The sequence below is a fragment of the Thalassophryne amazonica genome, chromosome 3, assembly GCF_902500255.1.
Source record: "Thalassophryne amazonica chromosome 3, fThaAma1.1, whole genome shotgun sequence".
In the NCBI taxonomy this organism is placed as follows: Eukaryota; Metazoa; Chordata; class Actinopteri; order Batrachoidiformes; family Batrachoididae; genus Thalassophryne; species Thalassophryne amazonica.
This window is the reverse complement of record NC_047105.1, coordinates 113,600,204-113,626,793: the sequence shown is the minus strand read 5'-3', so window position 1 is coordinate 113,626,793 and position 26,590 is coordinate 113,600,204. Positions and strand designations below refer to the sequence as shown.

At 46.0% G+C, this 26,590-nt stretch overlaps 1 protein-coding gene across 1 annotated transcript in view; it reads left to right on the top strand.

The window, feature by feature from the left end:
• Positions 1-22,965, top strand: part of lhfpl4a (LHFPL tetraspan subfamily member 4a) — an 80,161-nt gene extending 57,196 nt beyond the window's left edge. Inside the window, exons 3-5 of the mRNA XM_034167338.1 lie at positions 4,960-4,976; positions 17,002-17,034; positions 22,415-22,965. Coding sequence (XP_034023229.1) covers positions 4,960-4,976; positions 17,002-17,034; positions 22,415-22,468 — 104 coding nt within the window. The 3' untranslated portion in view covers positions 22,469-22,965. The remainder of the gene's footprint in view (positions 1-4,959; positions 4,977-17,001; positions 17,035-22,414) is intronic.
• The last annotated feature ends 3,625 nt before the right edge of the window (positions 22,966-26,590 follow it).

The following is a 26,590-nucleotide window of genomic DNA, read 5'->3' as shown; positions in this document are numbered from 1 at the left end:
CCCATCCAGTCGATGGCAGTGTTCTATTCATTTTGACAGGGGGAGGGAAGTGATGAGAGGAGACTCATTTCCCATAATGCATTTTGGCGTATGTGTCAGTTGACGTTCAAACCTTCAGAATTAGCGCATTACTTTTTAAAGATATGTGATATTTTCACTTTGTAAAAATGACAGAGTTGCCGTTAATGTCGATAAATGGTCAGGAATTAGTTTTGTTTATAAATGAAACCATGAGTGAAAAGTACCTTCCGTTTGATGTCTCCTGCCACCGTATGTGTTGTTGTGTGCGAAAAGTAAGTGAGATTTCTTTGCAGCAGCTGGCAGGGTGCATAAAGACAAAAGCTCTGGCTCATTGTGGGTTTGTGATAGTCTTTGAATTTACTTAGAAGCCCCTGCAGTGCTTAAACTTGAAACTGGATTATCAGTAGCCGACAGTGTACCGAGGCAATACTAAAAGTTAGCTGTTAGCTGTAACTTCCGCTAAATTCTTTTTAGCAGTTGTCGGTTTTAGCGCTATAAAAGTTAATTTTTCAGTTAGCAGATTAGCGGTTATCAGAGCTAACTTTTTGGTTAGCTGTGCCCATCACTGAAAATATGACACTTCTTTTACCAAAGGCAAAGGCTATACGCCCAACCGTTGGGCAGATAAGTCATACATTGAACATTACATGCCCAGCCGTTGGGCAGATAAATATAATGTCTTATCTTATTCGCCCAATCGTGATCGTGTATTTGACACGTTTTGCGAATCTAAACTACGTTTTTTACACCACGTTGTAAGGCTCTATTGTGGTGTATGTTTGACACATTTAACAGCGCCGTCTTTAATTACTGCAAAAACACCACAATGGATCAAAACAGACAAACCTCATAAGCATTTTGAACGGAAGCCTGTTAACGACGACGAAACAGTTTTTGAACAAAATGCTGCTTGTTGGCTGTAAGATGGTGTTAGTTTGACACAGTTCCCTGGGTGTGATGAGCCAAACAGAACCGCTTTAGATCACAGCCCCTCCATTGGGTACAAACCCTCCCACAGCCGGCGAAAAAATATCCACCTTTTTTCCCTCCCGCGTTGAAACCGGAAGTGAGCTTACAAGTACACTCATTGGTCGGTTGTGGTTGGGCGTGTATGCTCGCTTATTTAGTTTATTGAACCAACGGTTGCAGTTAATCAACAAAAAGCTTGTGTAGAAAGTTTTCCAAAGGTCTGTCTCGGGTATGACATTAAGCTCCACTGTCATGAATATGCGCGGTCAAAGCTCACGGTCTTTAACCATGATAATCTGGTGAGTGAAGATCATGGTTGCCCAGGATGTGAGCTGGTGCATGGTTTGATGATGTGACAAGTCAGCCTAACGCACAGTGTAATGATGTAACAACCCATGCTTGTACCATGCAATGTGTGAAATAGTGACAGTGGCATAATCATAGACACCGTAGCACACCTGGAGTTTCTGCATAAGAATGCCTCGACAGAAGATGAAATTTTGAAACTCACTGAAGATTCAGCCACAGTTGAAGCAACACCACAGCACAATGATGAAATGTCCCTGTTCACACTGTACCATGAGACTAAGACCCCTCATGTACAAAGACTTGCGTGGATTTCCTATTAAAAAAATTGCGTACACAAAACCCAGAAACTGGTGTAAGCACAGAAATATTCAGATATATCAAAGTGTACGTAGGCATGGATCCAAGCACGTTCCGTTTGTACATCTCACTGAATGTGGAATTGAACGTGGAACCAAACTCCTCCCTGGCCATGCCCCATTTAAATGTGCAATTTCATGTAAATAGGCCCTTTGAGCAGGGATTCCCCACAACATCACATCAGACAACATGAGTACAGAAAAGAAATTATACTATAGATGACTGGAAATTACATGGAGACACACAGGGATAGTTTATTCAGTGTGCTGGTAAATAGATTAATCATGAAACTGCGAATGTTTGTGGGAGCGACGGAACATGTGTGTGACGCCGGCACACTATGAGCTTAAAAAGGTGAGGTGCATCTCCACTGACAGTGTGACGTTCACAACTTACACGCACGTTTATTTACAAATACTGAACACAGGAAGCCTGTTAAGCTCTGCAGATCTCATCATCAAGCAAAAGTTAAAAAAAGACATTAATAATAATAAATATATTTGAATGTGCACATGCCCAAATGTGCCCGTGCTGGTTTTCATTCAAAACAATTAGATGAATAAACTATTTACACAGCAAGCAGCTGCCATCCTGCACCATGCCAGCCACCAGCCTGATGCGCATTTGCGCATCACATATGATGTGAACAAGTGTGCAGTCAATAACTCCGATTATATTAGGGAAATCGGTTCTCACCGCAAATGGTGCTTTAATGTTGGAATGTGATGTATCTGATGATATTCGGATGAGTGGGTTCCACACAGCTGACATGGCTCGGCTCAAGGTTAACTAGCACACTCCTGACTGATCGGCCAGCTCACGCTGGAATACCCCTGTTTCCAGGAACCGCACTGTGGTCAGCACCTGTGTGGGCAGAGACATCTGCCTGGCTACTTGCCGTATTGCTCTCTGGGACAGCTGCATTTCTGTGTGCAGTTCCAGTAACAGTGGCCTTCGTAATCAAATTGATTTGATTACCAAGCCAATTATTATCATTTAAAATCCTTGCGTTTCCTGAATACACGCTCCCGTCAGATTGCACCATTTACAAAGTCCTCTAACAACACTAACGCAGCCATTGTTAGTGCCATTTTATGCATCCCTTTGCGCATGGTTTTATATTCATCCATAATTGCAAATGTGTGGGAGTATTAATTGTTCATCACTGTGTTTCTGATGTGCACATCACTCTGATGACTTTTCACACTATTAACGGTTTCCCAGCATCACCACTACGTGGCACCAGTGGACCAATAGCTGTAGATACGTGCGTACACAGCCAGGATTTTTGAGTGACGCACCTCAGCATTTCCACGGTCATATCGCTTTCGATACATCTGAACACTGGCGTGGAGACGGACGTATGCCAGGTTTTTGTGCATAAGCATGCTTTGTACATGAGGCCCGGTGTCACCCAGTTGGAAACCAACTGAGGGTGATGTGGTGTTAAGCTGTCACTTAACTGGGATTCATCAATGTGCAACTGAAAACGAATCCTTTGGCAAGGCAGAAATACCCAAGAGAATGGAGAAACAAGTGCAAAATAAAAATCTAAACAGAAATGAGTTTAATTTGCAGCACCAAAAACAACCTACTTGCTAGTTCAGTTTCTTTTTTTAATGTAATCGATCGTTTCATTATGTTACCTTTCATGTTTGAAAGTGATTTTGTCTGACACCAGAGTGACTCATATGGACAACAAGGGTATGTCCTGTGTATTGGTAGATTGAAATTCAGTTTTATTTTAACCCTTAGAGCCCTAAGATATTTCTCAGTTTTACCATACTGTAAGAAATTCCCCTTGTAAGGGCCCGGTCCCATGGCGTTTAGGAGGATTTGCGTATGGATTGCGCACAAAATTGGTTCATATTCGCTTAACATCTTCAATATGCGTGAAACATGCTTGTATGAGTTGACTGACACCCACACACGTCCGCAATTATCTGCAGAGGCATGTTTTTCCGTTTGCAGGATTTTTGAGCTGCACAAAATTTTGGCTGCGGATGACATCCGCCTTACATACTCCATACATACTCCATACATACACAAACATACTCAATCTATATGCTGTATATTCGCCGTCATCTGCTGATATCCGCAACTGACAGTGATTTGCAGCTTGGCAGCGGACTGGGACAGTGTGTAAAATGGATATTTTGCGTGCCCATCATGTCCAAATCATGACTAAAATAAGTTGTAGCGACTGCATACAGATTGGCCACGAATAAAGCATTTTAATTACGTCTGCTTTGCATCTGAATTGCGGCGGATGCAAACCAGATGTGCTGTGTTCACAGCTGGACGGCGTTCTTTGGTCTACCGGCTGCCACGCGCTCTGCGCTGGACGCTGTGTATATAAAATAATTAATCATGGCGGATTAATCATTTTATTCTGCAAATTGGCCATTGAAAATGGCTCTAATCACCTAATTGAATCACAGGGGAAGCTGCAGCTGGGCTGTTCACGCGCTCGTGAATGGCTCCAGCTGCAGAAAGCATTTTGAGCCGTCTAAAAAGGTAATTATTTGACTTGCTTACATTGTCAAGGCTTGATAAAACAGTTGCGTGTTTTTTCCTTCTTGTCTGCAGCTGTTAGTATTTATTCCTATGTTTATAACAGATTTAACTTCTTGTTATAATTGTTCAGATGAGCTGCGCTCTGATGCGATCCAATGACGTCACCACTCGCCCTGTTCACTGCTTCTTTACTCCAATCAACTTGTCCAAGTCCAGCAATTGCTCCAGAGGCTGTAATGTTGGTGTGAATAGTGATGCCGAAAGGAGCAAGTGCGCTTCTTTTATGACCACAATGCAGATGCCGTGCATGTGCAAACACGTGCGTGATGCATTCATAATACACCCGTAATACTGCCGTGATAATGCGTCGGATCCGTTTCCTCACTACATGCGTTATATATATGATTGTTCATCATATATTCGCTATACATTATTAATATATCCATAATTCATACTGGGACATTTGTCATTTTTAGCCATTTTTGTTGTGGACGACAACGAATGCCCATAATTTGTGTATTCAATTCATGCGCAATTAATCCTCTCCCCAGTGGGACCGGGCCCTAAGGTACTTTCTTTAAGTACAATGCCCATGTGTTGCATATCACAATGTTTCTAACAATCTTAGCTTTCTGAATCTGATATACATATATACATATGCATATATTTGTCGAGAACACTTTTAAAGTTAACATCTATTAATAAAACTATGATGAAAAGTTGCCCAGGATGGAGGAGAGCTAAGGGCTAAATAAAACAATATTCTTCTTTTTTTTTTCTTCACAGATTTCACTGTGCCGAGGGTAAGTTCACACTGTTATTGCTGTTATAGTTTAAACATGTCATAATGTGTCTGTATGCATGTGTGTGTATGAGCTTAAGGATGATTAAAACATGTCTCATTCAGGAATAAAGCATAGAAAAGTTGACTGTACATCATTTTAGGGCTCAAATGTGGCCTGTGTTAAGTACGGGGACATGACCTCACTCACAATGAAAGACCTTAGAGAGCCGACGTTTACAACCCCAATTCCAATGAAGTTGGGACGTTGTGTAAAATGTAAATAAAAACAGAATACAATGATTTGCAAATCCTCTTCAACCAATATTCAATTGAATACACCACAAAGACGAGATATTTAATGTTCAAACTGATAAATTGTATTGTTTTTGTGCAAATATTTGTTCATTTTGAAATGGACTTTATCTGTTCAACAGTTCGGGGTCTCCGTTGTCGTATTTTGCGCTTCATAATGTGCCACACATTTTCAATGGGCGACAGGTCTGGACTGCAGGCAAGCAAGTCTAGTACGCATACTCTTTTACTACGAAGCCACGCTGTTGTAACACGTGCATAATGTGACTTGGCATTGTCTTGCTGAAATAAGCAGGGACGTCCCTGAAAAAGATGTTGCTTGGATGGCAACATGTGTTGCTCAAACCTGGATGTACCTTTCAGCATTGATGGTGTCATCACAGATGTGTAAGTTGCCCATGCCATGGGCACTAACATACCCCATACCATCAAAGATGCTGGCTTCTGAACTTTGCTCTGGTAACAATCTGGATGGTCTTATTCCTCTTTTGTCTGGAGGACTCAACATCCATGATTTCCAAAAACAGTTTAAAATGTGGACTCATCAGACCACAGCACACTTTTCCACTTTGCGTCTGTCCATTTCAAATGAGCTCGGGCGCAGAGAAGGCAGCGGCATTTCTGGATGTTGTTGATGTATGGCTTTCACATTGCATGGTAGAGTTTTAACTTGCACTTGTAGATGTAGCGATGAACTGTGTTAACTGACAATGGTTTTCTGAAGTGTTCCTGAGCCCACGCGGTAAGATCCTTTACACAATGATGTCAGTTTTTAATGCAGTGTCGCCTGAGGGATCGAAGGTTATGGACATTAATGTTGGTTTTAGGCCTTGCCACTTATGTGTAGAAAGTTCTCCAGATTCTCTGAATCTTCTGATTATATTATGGACTGTAGATGATGGAATCCCTAAATTCCTTGCAACTGAACATTGAGAAACATTGTTCTTAAACTGTTGCACTAGTTTTTCACACAGTGGTGATCCTCACCCCATCTTTGCTTGTGAATGACACTCACCTGTTTCTAATTAGGTGTTCTTTGAGCATTCATCAACTTTCCCAGTCTTTTGTTGCTTCGTTCCAGCTTTTTTGAAATGTGTTGCAGGCATCTGTTTCAAAATGAGCAAATATTTGCACAAAAACAATAAAGTTTATCAGTTTGAACATTAAATATCTTGTCTTTGTGGTGTATTCAATTGAATATTGGTTGAATAGGATTTGCAAATCATTGTATTCTGTTTTTATTTACATTTTACACAACATCCCAACTTCATTGGAATTGGGGTTGCACTATATGCACTTGCATAACAAATGTCCACCTGAACTCATGTTATGTCATGTTATGTCCTATTATTTGGAGAAGTGTGACACCACAATACGACAGAAGTAAGGTTTTAATCTGGAAGTTGCTCTACTTTGAATCCCTGGACTAGTTGTAATTGTGTCCATCTCTACTGGAAAATATTCCTGAATGTCTCCCTTTACTGTCTTTCAGTACTGATTGTCATATCATTGTCATACTGAACCCAGCCAGTCAATGAATTCAATAAATTTAATTCAACACAGTAGGCTGAAGTGTAGCCAACAGGTCCTTAAACAGTTTAGTTGGTATCAGGACAAAGAGACAGGTTGTACTTTTAACAGAAGTTACAAGTTTCATCAGTGCACCCAGCAGAATAATATCAAATTCTGTAAGTCTCTGCATCTTATCAGAGATACCATCCACATCAGTAGCAGGATTCAGTGGTGAGACTAAAGCCTCCATCACACATAGCAAGAATGTGCAGGAACGAGGCTGAAACAGCAAAAATTACCATCGCTGGATGCAGTCTGGAGGAAAAGAGGTGTGGTCAGCCGTGTCAGAATGCATCCAGATTACCTTGTCCACACCTGCACGATGGCATCAAACGCATATGTGGACAACGGGTAGATGACACAGACTACCAACAGACGGCCATAAAAGACACTGAAGAATGCCTGATGTCCCGTGTTTGCCGTAGGGGGAGGCAGCGCTCTGTTCCTCCCTTTGCACGGTCCCTTCCGGTACTGGACACCAGAGTACAACCAACGTATGGACCGGACTCACACCATATGTGTCAAAGCTGCATCTGACTCATGGTGTGACTGCTTGGCCCACTGCCAGCAAACTTTCAGCAAAGGTTTCCAGTGGCACGCTCGCCCTACGTACACGCTTAGTGGCTCATGCAGCCGTTATGAACACATACACACACACAGTGATCACTCCAGCCCCATGTGAGTGAGCAGCGTGCATGTGTGCAGGGCACACGTGTGTGCACCACTGGACACTTTTACTGAAAGTTTGCAGCAGTCACAACATGCATCAGATGCAGCCTTTCCAGTAAACATTAATTTCTTTTTTCTTTTTTGTTCACCTCAGGAGCACAACACAACTCTGTACACCGTGATGTCCATTGGATTATCACATGGGATTTAATTTTTGCCGTGGTTATTTGCAGCACACAGCCACCTGGTGAGAGTCTTTTCACTACAGGCTGTGGTTTGGTTCCTGTGTTCTCTGTGCGGTCCTGGTTCTGTGCTGGAGGTGAGTTTCATGTTTAATAACGTTGTCATGGCCTGGGATACATTTCCACTCACACCTCCTACAGAGTTTAGATGGTGATCAGGTAATAATATGTATATTACAGCGGTGAGATCCGTTCAGCTCTGACGTGCGATGATGCATTACTGTGCATGAGAACACAGAGAGGTGCAGCGGAACACGGTACTTTCGGTTTGATTGCACTCTGTTCACACCCACTATACAGTAGTGTTCAGAATAATAGTAGTGCTATGTGACTAAAAAGATTAATCCAGGTTTTGAGTAGCCTTAAGAGTGTGCATATCATGAATGCTTGGTCTTGTTGGATTTGTGAGAATCTACTGAATCTACTGGTACCTTGTTTCCCATGTAACAATAAGAAATATACTCAAAACCTGGATTAATCTTTTTAGTCACATTGCACTACTATTATTCTGAACACTACTGTATATGATGAATGTGTGCCACATACATGTTATTACCTATCAACATTTCCTTTGTCCTCCCTGGCCGGGGTCCAGTGGAGGTGGACATCTGTGGCACAACATGCCGGCAGGCTTTGCTGTGACTGATCCATCTCAGAGTGCAATCAACCACGATCTGATTGTTTCAGATGTTGTTTTGATGCCACCAGAATATGTAGACTGCGATCAGATGATGAAAAAACTGCACATAGACCTCCGTCAGATGTGCGTTCCATCTTGATGGCGCCAAAAGTGTTTTGAACATGTGCAACACACTCAGGACAGCCAAGTGAATGGGACCAATATCTAGATGCTCACAGACTGCCGTCCGTACATCTTCAGACCCCACCTCAATACTTCCCGATTGTGGTCGGATGTGTCATTCTGACACCATTCGGCCTCAATCGGCTTATGTGTGACGGGGGTATCAGACATGCTGGGATATATTTGACCAACTATTGTCTATTTTCTCTTCAAAGTAATCTAAGAAATCCTGGGCAGTAAAGGGAAAGCGGCATACAGGTGGTTGTCCTTGAATAGGTGTCACTACAGTTTCAAACAAGAACTGAATTATGCGTGCTCTGGTTGAGTGAATCAGAATAATCGGCCCATTTTGTAGCCAGTAGTGCATTCTTATAGTCCAGAATAGCATGCAAGGTGGAATGTTGTGTGGGCCGCTGAAGAGGAGGTACTGCTGGCCCACCACCACCAGAGGGCACCCTGCCTGGAGTGCGGGCTCCAGGCACCAGAGGGCGCTGCCGCCTCACAGGAGCAGCCGGGGTGACAGCTGACACTCATCACCTATGACAGCTGTCACCACTCATCTGATCAGCATCGGTATATCAGCAAGACGTCATCTCCACCTCTTTGCCGAGATATCGTTCTACCTGGAAGGTAACGTACCTCAGCTGACTGTTTGACAGTATTCTTTTGTGATTTTGTGCGTTGTATTGTGGACTACTTTTCCAATGAGAGGTGGAGGTAGCTTTCCTACCGTACGGATTCCTGGGTGCAAACGCGCCCTCATTTAATTGCTTTTTGTTCCTCACCAGCAGTACCAGGTCCGACACGCGGAGGCAGTGGCCACCTGGGAGTTCGGGACTTGGCGGCTCCAGTATTCCCGGGGTCTGGTGGCGGAGGAAATCGTGTGGTTCCGGTTCTGCTTTGGACAGGCATCTCCTATCTTCGAGCCTGCCCACACGACACCTTTGTGAATTGACTCTTGTCTATTGTTGTAATCTGTTGTATTTGTTGTGCACATTCACAACAGTAAAGTGTTGTTATTTGACCTACTCCATTGTCCGTTCATTTGCGCCCCCTGTTGTGGGTCCGTGTACCTACACTTTCCCAACAGGATATCTCGGCCACCATCATGGATCCCGAAGGGCGTCACCCGGCTGTTGAACGGCCAATGGAAGAACAGGGCGCACAGGCGTCCGCAGGAGGAATGATCGGTGAGTTGCAGCGGATCCTCACCGCTTTCACGGCTCGGTTGGATTTAATGACCGAGCAGAACGTCCTCCTTAACCGCAGGGTGGAGCTCTCGCCGCGCAGGTCGGAAGCGCGCCCTCAGGGCGCTGCTGCGGCTCTCCCTCCTGTCGACCCTGTGCGTAACAGTGACGTTCCACAGGTCGTTCAACGACCCCTCCCACCTTCCCCGGGAGCATACATAAGCCCTCCACAGCCGTACGGAGGTTGTGTGGAGATGTGCGCGGACTTCCTTATGCAGTGTTCGCTCGTCTTCGCACAACGTCCTGTCATGTACGCGACTGATGCCAGCAAGATAGCTTATGTAATAAACCTGCTTCGCGGTGAGGCACGCGCTTGGGCTACAGCGCTCTGGGAGCAGAATTCACGGCTCCTTCAGACATATGATGGGTTTGTGAGGGAGTTCAGAACAGTGTTCGATCACCCAAATAGAGGAGAGACCGCTTCAGCCGTGCTGCTGTCAATGAGACAGGGGCGCCGGAGCGCAGCTGCCTATGCAGTCGACTTCCGCATCGCGGCTGCGAGGTCTGGCTGGAATAGCACTGCCCTCCGCGCCGCCTTTGTAAACGGACTGTCGTTGGTCCTAAAGGAGCACCCGGTGGCTAAGGACGAACCGCGGGATTTAGATGGGCTTATTGATCTCGCTATACGATTAGACAATCGGTTAGAAGAACGCCGTCGGGAACGAGACGAAGGGCGTGGCCGGGCACGCGCCGTCCCTCTCCCTTCCGGTTCTGACCGCGTTCCGCCCTCCCCACGCTCCACGGCCCCTACGCTCCGTGTGGTTACAGCTCCCCCTGCTGACGAAGCTATGGACACGAGCAGGGCCACATTTAGGGCACCAGATAGACAGAGGAGGCTGGCCCGCGGAGCGTGTTTTGTTTGTGGCTCGATAGAGCATCAGGTAAGAGACTGCCCCCGAGCGGTGTAAACACCAACGCCCGCCCCTAGAAACTGGCTAGGGGTGGGCCGAGACATTCACGTGGGACACACCACATTGCCACACGACTCCCAGTTACAATCCTTATGAGGATTTAACCCTGAAGGCCCCAGCACTGGTGGACACGGGCTCTGAAGGGAATCTGTTAGACAGCAGATGGGCCAGGGAGATAGGGCTCCCTCTGGTGGTGCTTACCTCGCCTGTGCAGGTGCGGGCACTAGATGGCTCCCTACTCCTCCAATCACACATAAGACACCACCAGTAACTCTGGTGGTGTCAGGAAATCACCGGGAGGAGATCGAGTTTTTTGTGACTCCTGCTACCTCCCGTGTGATTTTAGGGTTCCCCTGGATGTTAAAACACAATCCCCGGATCGATTGGCCGTCCGGGGTAGTGGTGCAGTGGAGCGAGACCTGCCATCGGGTATGCTTAGGTTCCTCGGTTCCTCCCGGTTCCCAGGCTAAGGAGGAGGTCAGAGTCCCGCCCAATCTAGGGACGGTGCCGGTGGAGTACCATGACCTTGTGGATGTGTTCAGTAAGGATCTGGCGCTCACCCTTCCCCCCCACCGTCCGTACGATTGTGCCATTGATTTGGTTCCAGGCGTTGAGTTCCCGTCCAGCAGGCTGTACAACCTCTCACGACCTGAGCGCGAATCAATGGGAGACCTACATCCGGGACTCTTTAGCTGCCGGGTTGATCCGGAATTCCACTTCCCCGATGGGTGCAGGTTTCTTTTTTGTGGGGAAAAAAGGATGGCTGACTACGTCCATGCATTGATTACAGGGGGCTGAACGAAATCACGGTTCGTAACCGATACCCATTGCCCTTGTTGGATTCAGTGTTCACGCCCCTGCATGGAGCCCAAATGTTCACCAAGCTCGATCTTAGGAATGCGTATCACCTGGTTCAGATCCGGAAGGGAGACGAGTGGAAGACGGCATTTAACACCCCGTTAGGTCACTTTGAGTACCTGGTCATGCCGTTCAGTCTTACAAACGCCCCCGCGACGTTCCAAGCATTGGTTAATGATGTCTTGCGGGATTTCCTGCACCGATTCGTCTTCGTATATCTGGATGACATACTCATCTTTTCTCCGGATCCTGAGACCCATGTCCGGCATGTACGTCAGGTCCTGCAGCGGTTATTAGAGAACCGGCTGTTTGTGAAGGGCGAGAAGTGCGAGTTTCACCGCACTTCTTTGTCCTTCCTGGGGTTTATCATCTCCCCTAACTCCGTCGCTCCTGATCCGGCCAAGGTCGCGGCGGTGAGAGACTGGCCCCAACCCACCAGCCGTAGGAAGCTCCAACAGTTCCTCGGCTTTGCTAATTTTTACAGGAGGTTCATTAAGGGCTACAGTCAGGTAGTTAGCCCCCTGACAGCCCTGACCTCACCAAAAGTCCCCTTCACCTGGTCGGATCGTTGCGATGCCGCGTTCAAGGAGTTGAAACGGCGCTTCTCGTCTGCACCTGTTCTGGTGCAGCCCGATCCTAGTCGCCAGTTAGTGGTTGAAGTGGACGCCTCGGACTCAGGGATAGGAGCTGTGCTTTCCCAGAGCGGGAAGACCGATAAGGTCCTTCACCCGTGTGCCTATTTTTCCCGCAGGTTGACCCCGGCCGAACGGAACTATGACGTCGGCAATCGAGAACTCCTTGCGGTGAAAGAGGCTCTTGAAGAGTGGAGACATCTGTTGGAGGGAACGTCCGTGCCATTCACGGTTTTCACTGACCACCGGAACCTGGAGTATATCAGGACCGCCAAGCGGCTGAACCCCAGGCAAGCCCGCTGGTCACTGTTCTTCGGCCGTTTTGACTTCCGGATTACCTACCGTCCCGGACCAAAAACCAGAGATCGGATGCCTTGTTCCCGGTACATGAAGAAGAAGTCAAAGCGGAGTTGTCGGATCCACCGGAACCCATCATCCCGGAAGTCCACTATCATGGCCACCCTTACCTTGGACGTGGGAGAAACCGTCCGGGAAGCCCTGGCACGAAGCCCGGGACCCCGGAACTGGGCCGAAGAACAGACTCTATGTCCCACCAGAAGCTAGGGCTGCAGTCCTGGACTTCTGTCACGGCTCTAAGCTCTCCTGTCATCCAGGGGTGTGAAGAACCGTGGCAGTTGTCCGGCAGCGCTTCTGGTGGGCGTCCCTAGAGGCCGACGTCCGGGATTATATCCAGGCCTGCACCACCTGCGCCAGGGGCAAGGCTGATCATCGCAGAGCTTCGGGACTGCTCCAGCCGCTGCCTGTGCCCCATCGCCCCTGGTCCCACATCGGCCTGGATTTTGTCACAGGCCTCCCGCCGTCCCAGGGCGACACCACCATCCTCACGATAGTGGACCGATTCTCCAAGGCGGCCCACTTCGTGGCCCTCCCGAAGCTCCCGACGGCCCAGGAGACAGCGGACCTCCTGGTCCACCACGTCGTCCGGCTGCATGGGATCCCAACAGACATTGTCTCCGATCGCGGTCCCCAGTTCTCCTCGCAAGTCTGGAGGAGCTTCTGCCGGGAACTGGGGGCCACGGTGAGTCTCTCATCCGGGTATCATCCCCAGACCAACGGGCAAGCAGAAGGGGCCAATCAGTAGGTGGAGCAGTCCCTGCATTGCGTGACAGCCGCGCACCCGGCGGCCTGGAGTACCCATCTGGCCTGGATTGAGTATGCCCATAACAGCCAGGTGTCGTCAGCCACCGGCCTCTCCCTTTTCGAGGTGTGTCTGGGGTACCAACCTCCTTTGTTTCCGGTGGTTGAGGGAGAGGTCGGTGTGCCCTCGGTCCAGGCCCACCTACGGAAGTGCCGTCGGGTGTGGCGTGCCGCCCGTTCTGCCTTGCTGAGGGCCCGGATGAGGACGAAGGCCCATGCAGACCGTCGGCGGACCCCGGCCCCTACGTACCGGCCAGGGCAAGTAGTGTGGTTGTCTACTAAGGACATTCCCCTTTAAGTGGACTCCCCTTAACTGCAGGGCCGGTATATCGGTCCGTTTAAGATCATCAAGGTACTCAGTCCAGGCTTCAGCTTCCGGCCTCACTGCGGATCCATCCTGTTTTCCACGTGTCCCGGATCAAGCCCCATCACACCTCACCCCTCTGTACTCCGGGTCCGGCACCACCTCCTGCCCGGATCATCGATGGCGAGCCGGCTTGGACTGTGCGCCGGCTCTTAGATGTCCATAGGATGGGCCGGGGCTTCCAGTATTTGGTGGACTGGGAGGGGTACGGACCTGAAGAACGCTCCTGGGTGAAGAGGAGCTCATCCTGGACCCGGCCCTCCTGGCCGATTTCTACCGCCGCCACCCGGACAAGCCTGGTCGGGTGCCAGGAGGTGCCCGTTGAGGGGGGGGTCCTGTTGTGTGGGCCGCTGAAGAGGAGGTACTGCTGGCCCACCACCACCAGAGGGCACCCTGCCTGGAGTGCGGGCTCCAGGCACCAGAGGGCGCTGCCGCCTCACAGGAGCAGCCGGGGTGACAGCTGACACTCATCACCTATGACAGCTGTCACCACTCATCTGATCAGCATCGGTATATCAGCAAGACGTCATCTCCACCTCTTTGCCGAGATATCATTCTACCTGGAAGGTAACGTACCTCAGCAGACTGTTTGACAGTATTCTTTTGTGATTTTGTGCGTTGTATTGTGGACTACTTTTCCAACGAGAGGTGGAGGTAGCTTTCCTGCCGTACGGATTCCTGGGTGCAAACGCGCCCTCATTTAATTGCTTTTTGTTCCTCGCCAGCAGTACCAGGTCCGACACGCGGAGGCAGTGGCCACCTGGGAGTTCGGGACTTGGCGGCTCCAGTATTCCCGGGGTCTGGTGGCGGAGGAAATCGTGTGGTTACGGTTCTGCTTTGGACAGGCGTCTCCTATCTTCGAGCCTGCCCACACGACACCTTTGTGAATTGACTCTTGTCTATTGTTGTAATCTGTTGTATTTGTTGTGCACATTCACAACAGTAAAGTGTTGTTATTTGACCTACTCCATTGTCCGTTCATTTGCGCCCCCTGTTGTGGGTCCGTGTACCTACACTTTCCCAACATGGAAGACATTTAGGTTAGAATGGTGACATTTGCGCTGAAGATATCTAGTATTATGCTTGAGTCCACGCAAGTGATCATTAACCACGGCGAGTGCATTTTTGGGGGGTTAGGGTTAGGCTTAGGGTTAGATCAAACAATGTCAGTCGATAAAGGATACAATCCTACATAACACTCTCAAATATGAAAGAAATTTGATCTTTTTTGACAGAGCTATGAATTTTTGAAAATTTTTAAATGTTAAAAATAGGGATTTATTCCAAAATTCCAAGATTTTTCCTGACTTTGACCTTCGACCTATGACCTCAAAAATTGAATCAGTTCTTGCCTATCAGGACATGAATCTTCAGTAAAAATTCATAATGATATATCAAAATCATGGGCTATCCAGGCTGGTTCACAAACAGGCCAAACAAACAAACGGGCAAAAGTATAACCTCCTCCAATTTTGGTGGCAGAGGTAAATATACTCAACAAAAATATAAAGCAACACTTTTGTTTTGCTCCCATTTTGTATGAGATGAACTCAAAGATCTAAACTTTTTTCCACATACACAATATCACCATTTCCCTCAAATATTGTTCACAAACCAGTCGAAATCTGTGATAGTGAGCATTCTCCTTTGCTGAGATAATCCATCCCACCTCACAGGTGTGCCATACCAAGATGCTGATTAGACACCATGATTAGTGCACAGGTGTGCCTTAGACTGTCCACAATAAAAGGCCACTCTGAAAGGTGCAGTTTTGTTTTATTGGGGGGGGGATACCAGTCAGTATCTGGTGTGACCACCATTTGCCTCATGCAGTGCAACACATCTCCTTCGCATCATCCGTGAAGAGAACACCTCTCCAATGTGCCAAACGCCAGCGAATGTGAGCATTTGCCCACTCAGTCGGTTACGACGACGAACTGGAGTCAGGTCGAGACCCCGATGAGGACGACGAGCATGCAGATGAGCTTCCCTGAGACGGTTTCTGACAGTTTGTACAGACATTCTTTGGTTATGCAAACGATTGTTTCAGCAGCTGTCCGAGTGGCTGGTCTCAGCGATCTTGGAGGTGAACATGCTGGATGTGGTAGGTCCTGGGGTGGTGGGTTACACGTGGTCTGCGGTTGTGAGGCTGGTTGGATGTACTGCCAATTCTCTGAAACGACTTTGGAGACGGCTTATGGTAGAGACATGAACATTCAATACACGAGCAACAGCTCTGGTTGACATTCCTGCTGTCAGCATGCCCACTGCACGCTCCCTCAATCTTGCGACTCTGTGGCATTGTGCTTGTGTGATAAACTGCACCTTTCAGAGTGGCCTTTTATTGTGGGCAGTCTAAGGCACACCTGTGCACTAATCATGGTTGTCTAATCAGCATCTTGGTATGGCACACCTGTGAGGTGGGAGATGAATTATCTCAGCAAAGAAGAAGTGCTCATTATCACAAATTTAGACTGGTTTGTGAACAATATTTGAGAGAAATGGTGATATTGTGTATGTGGAAAAAGTTTTAGATCTTTGAGTTCATCTCATACAAAATGGGAGCAAAACCAAAAGTGTTGCGTTTATATTTTTGTTGAGTATGACCTTTTATACTCTTTATAAATACATCTATGGAAACAGACCACAGTCTCAACATGACAAATTTCCCTTCCTGGCACTTAGACTAACACGTGTTAAATTAACATTGCCAGTGTACATATGGTCCTACTCTGGTCAGAGTGGGACCATATGTTTGTGGGGTGCTGGGACCCTTTTCTGGGTTGGCTGACATTAATGGCACAGCAGAGTCATCACGTGATACTGGCTCCTCACTTCATGTCACAGACATTGGACGGGGTTATTGTCCCAAGCTCTTTCTGCCCTAATCACAATGTTGGATTTCAGGAATGTGAAGTTCCTCAGGCTCCATCTCTAAATCTATGTGAGCTTTGTTGGTAGATCATCCATTGAGATTTCAACTACACAACTAATTGCTCTGCAGTCATCCCAAGCTCCTTGGCCTTATGTTCAAGCAGTTTGTTTTTCTTGAGGTGGGTTTTTTGAAATTTGCACACCTTTGGTCATAAAATATTGAAGATAGAGGAGTAAAACGCATGGCCCACCACTGTTTAAACATCTAGAGTGTAATCCATAGATGAACTCTCCACAGCTTGCAGCATGAATGTGCTCATCTGTATGAATGTGATTGTAAAGAGCACACATTAAAAAGCATCCTTATGTGAACGGAGCATAATCAAATCCTGTGTCTTTTCAGCTCCACCTTGGCTCTGCTCTGCAGATGGATGGAGTAAGTCAGAATTTCTCCACATTCATGTGACATGTTGATCAGACATGTGACTCCTATATGTAGTCACATTGCTCATTTTCCTGCAAACATAATGGGTTTCTTCTGTCTTGTAATACAGTTTTGCATCAGTTGATGTTGCATCTTTGTGTTAATTTTTGCATTGAGGGAAGTAATTGCTTTTTTATGTTGTTTATGAAATCTGAGTAAATCCAGTAACTGAAGCATTGTTTGACTTTATCAACAAATACTGCCTGGCTGACTGCAGCATTTGTTTATTTTACTTTTCACATTAGACTGTCAGGGCTAGTGATGGTTTGATGCAAGAAGTAGTAGGAGACCAATGCAAACTCACAGACATGGTTGGTTGTGGAGAATAAGTAGCTTTATCTGATGACCAGGCAGTGGATTCGGTACACATGAAGTCAGACATACAGGCAGAGGTATCAGACATGGAAGAGGCAGGGTCGTGGCCAAGAAACGAGCAGGGTTCGTACCAACGCGTCAAGGAGTATAGCAGGCAGAGCAAAGGCAGAGTGAAAAAAACAGGCAGAGTTCAGGGCTATGGCGAGACGGAGGACGGAGTACACAAGCAAGGTCAAAAATACTAGAGCATAAACTGGACAAGACGAGAGGCGAGAAAGTGATCAAAGTCAACAATCGGCAGTGACCTGTGGAACTGTGAGGGTTTTAATAGGAGCAGACTAATCAGGGTGATGTGGAGCAGGTGTGTGGAAGGAGGTATGGTTTAGTGAACAAAGAAGAGGGAAGAAAGTGCAGGAGGGCAAAACAAGTGGTGGCAAAGCAAGATAAGTAGTGACAGAAAAACTAACTGGAATAACGTGAACGTGTTCTAGACAACAATAATGCATGTGTTATTTGTCGGACGCAGTCCCGGAGACCGACCAGCGTTTGAAGGACCCAGTATAAAATAAGCAGAGCACGTACAAAGGATAACAGAGTTTAATGAACATAACAGTGCTGTGAAAAAATATAAAAGTGCGCGGTCTGGCGTGGTGGATTGCGGTGTGCTCCCACAGCGCTAACGGTCCGGAGCCAGAACTGTTCGGACCCAAGGACCCCCGACACCCCCCAGGTGGGCCGCGACAAACCGAGTCTGTGAAAGAAGGAATCATTATGTTGAGTCCACACTCAACACACAGAGAGAACGCTCAAAGGTGCACAAACAGCAAACACTTCCTGGCTTAATTACTAATCAGCTTCCCACCCTGCAGGCATGGAACATCCAGTTCACAAACTCACTGCAGCGGAAGCTGATTTAAACGACCAACATACAGCTCAATATAATAAGGTGTGAGGGACACCACATTTACTGACTGTATAAATGTTAGTCACAAAATCTAACGTACCTCAGGAAGTGTGCTGACGAGCGTGAGACCTCACCCTCTCCTCTTTCACAGACCCATGCATCAAACTGGACGTTCTCTGCATCCACTGATGATGAGATGGCTCCCGAGACGACGATCTCACCCGTCTGGTCACAAGGTCGAGTCTCTGGCAATACACACTGTGTACTCCAGTCTTAAATGCCACCATGTTCCAATCCATGAAGATGCACCACAGCTGTGAGTCCTGACGAGCCGCAGGTGATCAGCCGCAGGTGATCAGGGTGAGGTCCTGATAAACTCAGCTACACAGCCACTCAGGTCCCAATGCAAGCCACCTGGAAGGAAAACAAAGACAGAAACAAAAAGGCAGCCAGGCCCCCCCAGCCATACAACAGTACCCCACCCTCACGGGAAGCCTCCCGGCGACCACACAAACCTGGCCCAGGAGAAACACCCCCCTCCAGGGACCATGGCTGGAAACCGTATCCGCATTCATCTTCCAACAGAATCTTCATCTAACAGAACGGTAGATGTCTTCTCCTCTGGCTGCATCTTTGCCCTTGTTTCTATCAGTCAATTAGCACAGGTGTGGCCAGGACTTCTTGAACCTGTGCGGTCAGCCTTTGTCCAACCATGTTCACAGTCTGATTAGTCATAAAACAAAAAAGACAAAACACAAACAACCAAAACACCCCCCCCCCCCGCCCTCCCCAGGGGACCGTCCCATCAAACCCCGGGAAGAGGAGAAAAGAAAACACAACCCAAACTTAAGCTTACAAATAAAAATGCTAACACCCCCCCCCCCCCCCCTCCCCTCCCCAGAGGACCGTTCCATCAAACCCCGGGAAGGGGAGAAAAGAAAAACCCAAACTTAAGCTTGCAAATAAAAATGCTAACACCCCCCCCCCCCCCAATGACATGTAGGGACCAACACCCCCCAGAGGACATCCCGCCAGCTCCAGGAGTAATAACCACAGCCGAGGTCCCTCTGGGATCCAACGTCACCCACGGGGACTCCCAGCGCCTCCCAGAGGACCATTCCATCAACCCCAGGAGACGCCCCCCCCATGACCAACGGACCCAGCCCCGGCCGTCTATGGCTAGATGGACCCACAGCCCTTTCCCCCCCAGAGGACACCACAGTCAAACCCTGAGGGCGGAAACTGGGGGGAAAAACAAAAGGAGAAAAAAAACATACAAACAAAACCCCTTGGCGCAGTGGAAACTGGAAGCACGTCCAGTGTCACCAACCGTGACTATACCCCAGAAGCCAACCGGGAGCCAACTTATCTGAAGATCTCCAGATGGCTTAGGAATTTCTCAACTGAGAGTGGAAGCACAGTCTCCAGTTGAAAGCTCAGATTTTTGTTGAGACAGCATTAATGTATTTATTTAATCAGGGTGAATCGAGGCATTGGCGCTACAGTCATGGGCATTCAATGTTGATTTTTGGCCTTGCCACTTAAGTGTAGAAAGTTCTCCAGATTCTCTAAATCTTCTGATTATGTTATGGACTATAGATGATGGAATCCCTAAATTCCTTGCAGTTGAACATTGAGAAACATTGTTGTTAAACTGTTGGACTATTTTTTCACGCAGTTGTTCACAAGTGGTGATCCTCGCCCCATCTTTGCTTGTGAACGGCTGAGCCTTTTGGGGATGCTCCTTTTATACCCAATCGTGTTCTTTGAGCATTCATCAACTTTCCCAGTCTTTTGTTGCCCCGTCCCAACTTTTTTGAAATGTGTTGCAGGCATCCATTTCAAAATGAGCAAATATTTGCACAAAACAATAAAGTTTATCAGTTTGAACATTAAATATCTTGTATTTGTGGTGTATTCAATTGAATATAGGTTGAAGAGGATTTGAAAATCAATGTATTCTGTTTTAATTACATTTTACACAACGTCCCAACTTCATTGGAATTGGGGGTGCAGACACTTGAAAAAGGTCCTCCCTGTTTAAATCGAGGTGACTCTGCAATTAAAAATATCCATATGTTACTGTCGGTGATTCCCCTCGTTAAAATAAAACGTCCATGATTTTCCCATCGGCGGCTCACTAACAAAAGTGGAACATCCGCGTATGACCACCTCATTGTTTTGGTGCACACCCTTTCTGACAGAGGATCATGGCCTCAGATTTGGAGTTGCTAATTCTAATTCCACTCGCTTCGCACTCAGCCTCAAACTCAGCCTGATGAAGCCAACATAACCACATTAGCTGCAAAAATCCAAGATTCAACTCTGAGGTCACCAAACGGGGCACCCTCTGGTCCCTGACTGCACCTTCAAATCCCATCCATGAACATCATGAACAGGATTAGTGACAAGGAGCAGCCCTGGCAGAGTCACACCCACCGGGAGCAGGTCCAATGTATTGCAGAGAATATGGACACAGTTACTACCTTGGTCATACAGAGACTGGATCGTGCATTTCACTGGTTCCGGTACCCCATACTCCCACAGTCCCCCACAGGACATCTCGAGGGACCTGGTCATACACCTTTCCAAATCCACAAAACACATGTAGATTGGTTGTTTAGACCCCCAAAACCCTTCTAATATCCTTGCTATGGTAAAGAGCTGGTACACCGTACCATGACCAGGATGCAACCCACATTGTGCCTCCTGAACCTCAGGTTCGACTAACGATCTAAGTCTCTCTTGTACCCTGGCATAGGCTTTCCCAGGGAGGCTGAGAAGTGTGATTCCTCTATAATTAGAACATAGTCTGCAGTCCCCTTTTTTTAAAAATGGGGTCCACCACCCCAGTTTGCCACTCTAGAGGTACTGTGCACAACTTCCATGCAACATTGTATAAGCATGTCAGCCATGACAGCCCAACAACATCCAGAGACTTCAGCATCTCAGAACGAATCTCATCTGCCCCCAACGACTTGCCACCAAATAATTTTTTTACTGTCTCTATGACTTCTGCCAGGGTGATGGCACCAGACCTGCCTGAGTCTTCCATCCCTGCCTCCTCAATGGAGGGCATGTCAGTGGGGTTGAGGAGAACCTCAAAGACTTAGATGTGGTTTGCATGTGTAAAAATGTCTGCTAACAGCTTATTGATGTGTGCGTATTGCCAATTTAGACCACTTAACTTTATGACTATGCAATTTAGGGTTTTTCCAAATTGTACAAACAACTGTACACACAGAGTGCATACAGCTGTGCATTCTACCAACACACAACCTGCTATCTGTGCGTTCCACCACTGTGCACAGCTACCTGTGCGTGCAAGACAGATGTACATCATCCCTTACAGACTCCGAGCTGTGCACGCTGCATGTACAGTAATCTGTGTCAGATGATGCACACACATCTGTACGCGCTGCATGCAGGTTCTGCTGCGTGCCTTACTGTGCGCACACACACAGCCGTGAGTTGTGTCAGCAGAATGCAGCATAGCTATTCACCAGTTAATACCCAAGATGGAAGTGTAAGTAAATGAAATGGGAGACTGTTTTCTTTTTCCTTTCTTTTTTAATTGCCAGTGTCTGAACACGCTTATGCAGCAGAGTTTGTGTGGAATGAAACACAAGGCGCCCGACTGCCTCCAAAATTCAGTTGAGTCTTCCATGCCCTATTATCTATCTGTCGTGCAAACTTGGTGAGAATTCATGAAGTAGTTTTGAAGTAATCCTTCAAAGCCTATATAAAGGTAAATCTCGATCCATAATCCAGATCCGGATCACCTTCAAAATTTAATAATTTCTTCCATGGCCTCATCTGTATCTGTGTTGAAAATTTTATCAAAATCCATGCAGTAGTTTTGATGTAATCTTGCTAACAGACAGACAGACAAATAAACAAACGGCAATAACTTTATTGCGTCCTTGGCGGATGTAATAAAGTCTTTAAATGTGACCCATTGAATCCCTTCAGTCAGATTCACCAATAAAACCTGCTGAAAAGTATTCTTTATGTTCTGTTTTCATAATGCTCTCTCTCTCTCTCTCTCTCTCTCTCTCTCTCTCTCTCTCTCTCTCTCTCTCTCTCTCTCTCTCTCTCTCTCTCTTTCTTCAGATTGAAATTCGGGACAGTAAAGGTCCACGATTTGCAGCCCAGCGGTTCCACTGAGAAGCGTAACTCCTCCTGCTGCTTCTCTGCAATGATCTTCAGGTTTTCTCCTCGTTTGTGGCTCAAATGCTGAAGCTCAGCTGTTTGTCTGACTTCATACACAGAAACTGTCTGACTGAAGAGAACAACCTCACCTTTGTAAAACTCTGGGATAAAATTCTTAAAATAGAGCCTAATGACCGTCATGACGTTGTTCTAACAGCGATTGTGATGTGATTTATAACAATAATGCTTGCTGTATTCTGTAGAAACAAATCTTTTTATTGGGGGGAGGGGGAGTACTTTCCAGGATTATTTTAAAATGTGTATGTGAAAGCACTCAAGTGCTACTTTAAAAAGGGGACAGTCTGACTTTTGTACAGCCACAGTGTGTTTTTTTTAAAGTCTTTTTATGTCCTTTTTCAGCTCCACTTTGTATTGAACAAGTTCTGACCCCAACAACGACCAGAATTTACTGAAAGATTGATGGAAATAAGATGTTTCTTTGGAAACAGGGTAAAAAAGCAGACTTTTTTTTTCTTTTTGCCCATATTCTGTACGAAGCTCCTTTGCTGAATTCACTCTTTGGCATTTCACCACATTCAGTTTTCTATGTTTACAGACACCATGAAAAAAATGGCATTTCAAATTAATCAAATCATTCAACTCTTTTAAACACTGTGTCATTGTTTTTTTCTGTTCAAACAGTCCTGACGTGCACCAAGATGGGTCTCAGACTGGAGTGAGTTAATCTCTGCTATGCCTACCCCCAATTTAAAAAAGAATGTCGAGAGCACTCTGCAAATCAAAGGCCTCTGTCAAGACCTCACAGGTCAGGTCAGGTCAGCCCATCCCCACTTCCCAAAATGAACCACCGATCTGTCACAACCAGGTGAGATGTGGGCGTCCCCTTGGGCTTTTCCAGCTGCTGGAGCCCTCGACGCCGAGTCCGCTGCATGCTGAATCATACCCAGAGAAACACTGCCAACATTCTGTTTATAGAGCTGGACGATACAACTCCAACTCAACATCACAAACTTCTACCTCAATTACGATTAAAGTGCGGAAGGTTCCTGGTTCAAATCCCACCCCTGCCACATTTCTCCATGTAATGTGGAGTAGCATCAGGAAGGGCATCCGGTGTAAAACTTGTGCCAATTCAACATGGAGATCCTCCTCAGATCTGCTGTGGCAACCCGGAGTGAAAAACAAGGGAACAGCCGAAGGGTCTTACTTTCTTTCTTTTTTCTTTCTTTTTTTTGTCCACTGCTCTCATTTCTCTTATTCATTCATATTCCCAACTCACTTACACTTATCTATTAAGGTTCACAGGGGTGCTGGAGTCTATCCCAGCAGTCACCGGGTGAGGGGCAGGGTACGCATATAGACATGCATTCACACTCTCACTCACACATACGGTCACTTTGGAGTCACCACTTCACCTGCATGTCTTCAGATGTGGGAGGAAGTTGGAGCACCGTGAGGGAACCCACATAAACATGGGGAGAACATGAAACTCCACACAAAAAGAAAGGGTGTGAGGCAAACCTGGGACCTTCACACTGTGAGGCAACTGTGCTAACCACTGAGCCACTGTGCCGCCGTTCTTTGACTATCAAAGCCGTGATATTTTTCAACTGAAAATACAAATTTTACATTAATTATTTCTTCTTCTTTTGACTTCTCACATTCCAGCAGATCATCTGTCTTCATCTCACGCACATCCTTTGCATGTTCCTCTGTCACACCAACACCTGCATGTCCTCCCTTACCACACCTGTAAACCTCCTCTTTGGCCAAGCAGCTCCATTTTCAGCATCCTTCTCCCAACACACCCTTTCAGTGTTTACCCTATATTTTATTTATTTTCCGTTAGACTATTATATTGTGGTGATCTAACGTCTTTTTAGCCCATAAAAAAATGAAAAAATATGCAAAGCTGTTGCAGTACTGTGCATACTGACGAGTCCGTGTTAATATGTTAAAACATAGACCATCCAGATAAACTCTAAACTAAAACCGGAATTATTGAAATAATCCATTTGCTCCCATTCTGTTGAAAGCCCTGCCCCAGTTTATTATCAGCGGCCGAAATATTTGATTTTGTTTTTGTGAATGTATTCTAACAGGGTTCAAATCCCACCCCTGCCACATTTCTCCATGTAATGTGGAGTTGTATCAGGAAGGGCATACAGCGTAAAACCAGTGCCAATTCAACATGCAGATCCACCTTGGATTTGCTGTGGTGACCCCGAGAGATAAACAAGGGAACAGCCGAAGGGACTTACTATTCTAACAATTTCACAAATTTGGGTTTTTTTTTTTTAAGTTGCGACTTAAATCCTGTAATGTTCAATTTATTTATTTATTGCTATGTCCGTAATAAGCTGTAATGTGACTCAGACCAGCAAAAAAAAAAAAACAAAAAAAAAAAACTGGTTGACAAGTCAGGTAAGTGTGAGCTGTTTTGGAATTACGTAACTTCTGCGATTTTTTTTTTTTTAGGAGGAATAGTTAAATTAATTGATGAAATTACCGTTGTTGCATCTACACAGGTAATATAAGGATTCATGTGATCGTACAACTCCCATCCCCCCTTTTTTCCAATTCCTCCTTTTAAAAAGAAGGCTGCTGCACATCTCAATTTCTCGAATGTGAAGCAGTGACAGAGTCAATGAATCCTAAATCTGAGTATCAGGCAACTTTGGAGGAATTTATTTTGAACGTTGATAAAGCAAGACTTCATCATCAAATACAGTTCAAACAAAAACAACTTTAATGCCTAAAGCTTTTGCTTTGTAACATATGTGTCATCATCTCCACAGCGAACCCCTGACGGTGACACTTGAACATCACGTGTCACTACCCTGCTGTGTGTGACTCGGCAATTCATGCGGGGGGGGTGAGTTTAATAAGTTGATATAAATGATTACGTGTGAACCAGGAAAATCACCTTTAAATTCGGTTTTAACACCATTTCATGGTGTCTTTGCGTGTATTTTGTTGTTGTTTTTAAATGGTATGTGGAAGGCCCTGCATGCTGCATCTATCTCAGGCTTGTACAGTCATAACATGGAGCAAACAGTCTGAAGCAAGGTGGGTGGAGCTGCGCCGCTTCCCCGTCATGAGGCCACATAAACCATTGCTATGGACAAACAGGAGCACTATGAAATGCAAACATGTCATTTTGGCATCTTGAATGGACAACAACACACAGCTTGGAAGCTCAGTGAGCCAAATGTGAACATGATATGAATACGGTGGATATAGAAAGTATTCACAGCGCTTCACTTTTTATACATTTTGTTATGTTACAGCTTTATTCCAAAATGGAGCAAATTAATTTTTTCCCTCAAAATTCTACTTACAACACCCCATAAAGACATAAAAAAAAGTTTTTTGAAATTTTTGCAAATTTATTAAAAACTAGAAGCACTCAGAGAGTGCAAACCTCCGCCAAGGCTGTGAGGTCACTGACGCCATAACATCTACATGCCGTGGAATCATTGAACCTAAAAAACTCTAACAATGATGTTTTCTCAGTAGTAAAAACAGTTTCATCTGCTGTGACTGGATAGCATGTATCCTTAGCGCTTGGCATCACAGTTTATTGCAACTTTGCACCTTTCCCAGAAGCTACTGTCATCTGAGCACTGATATTGATATTGCATGTGCTTATAGACAAAAACAAATAAGAGACAAAATTCAATTTATTATTCAACTAAACTGCAAATATATGAATTTTTTAACATTTATGAAACACGTCTCTAAATAAATAACAGCAAATTCTAAAAAAGAACTATTTTTTAAGTGTTGCATGTGCTACATAATGAAGTGCACCTTCTATATATTCAGTGAAGTGCACCGAAGCAGAATATATGCGACAGTAAGGTGCTGATGTCAGCCTCTGGGTTTTCTGGATCCAAGGCATGATTCATCAACACCTGGGAGTGGGTTTTGTACCTTGTGTACTTTGTTCAGTGATGTGCACTGAACCAGAACTTAACCACTGCTGAGTATACTGCTGATTCATCACTTTGCTTTTGCTAAGTGAAGTAATCTGGATAGTGATATTCATTGCCACTAAATATAATAATGCCAAATGATAGTCCTTCATCTAATAAATTCATTGTGCTCCCCAGC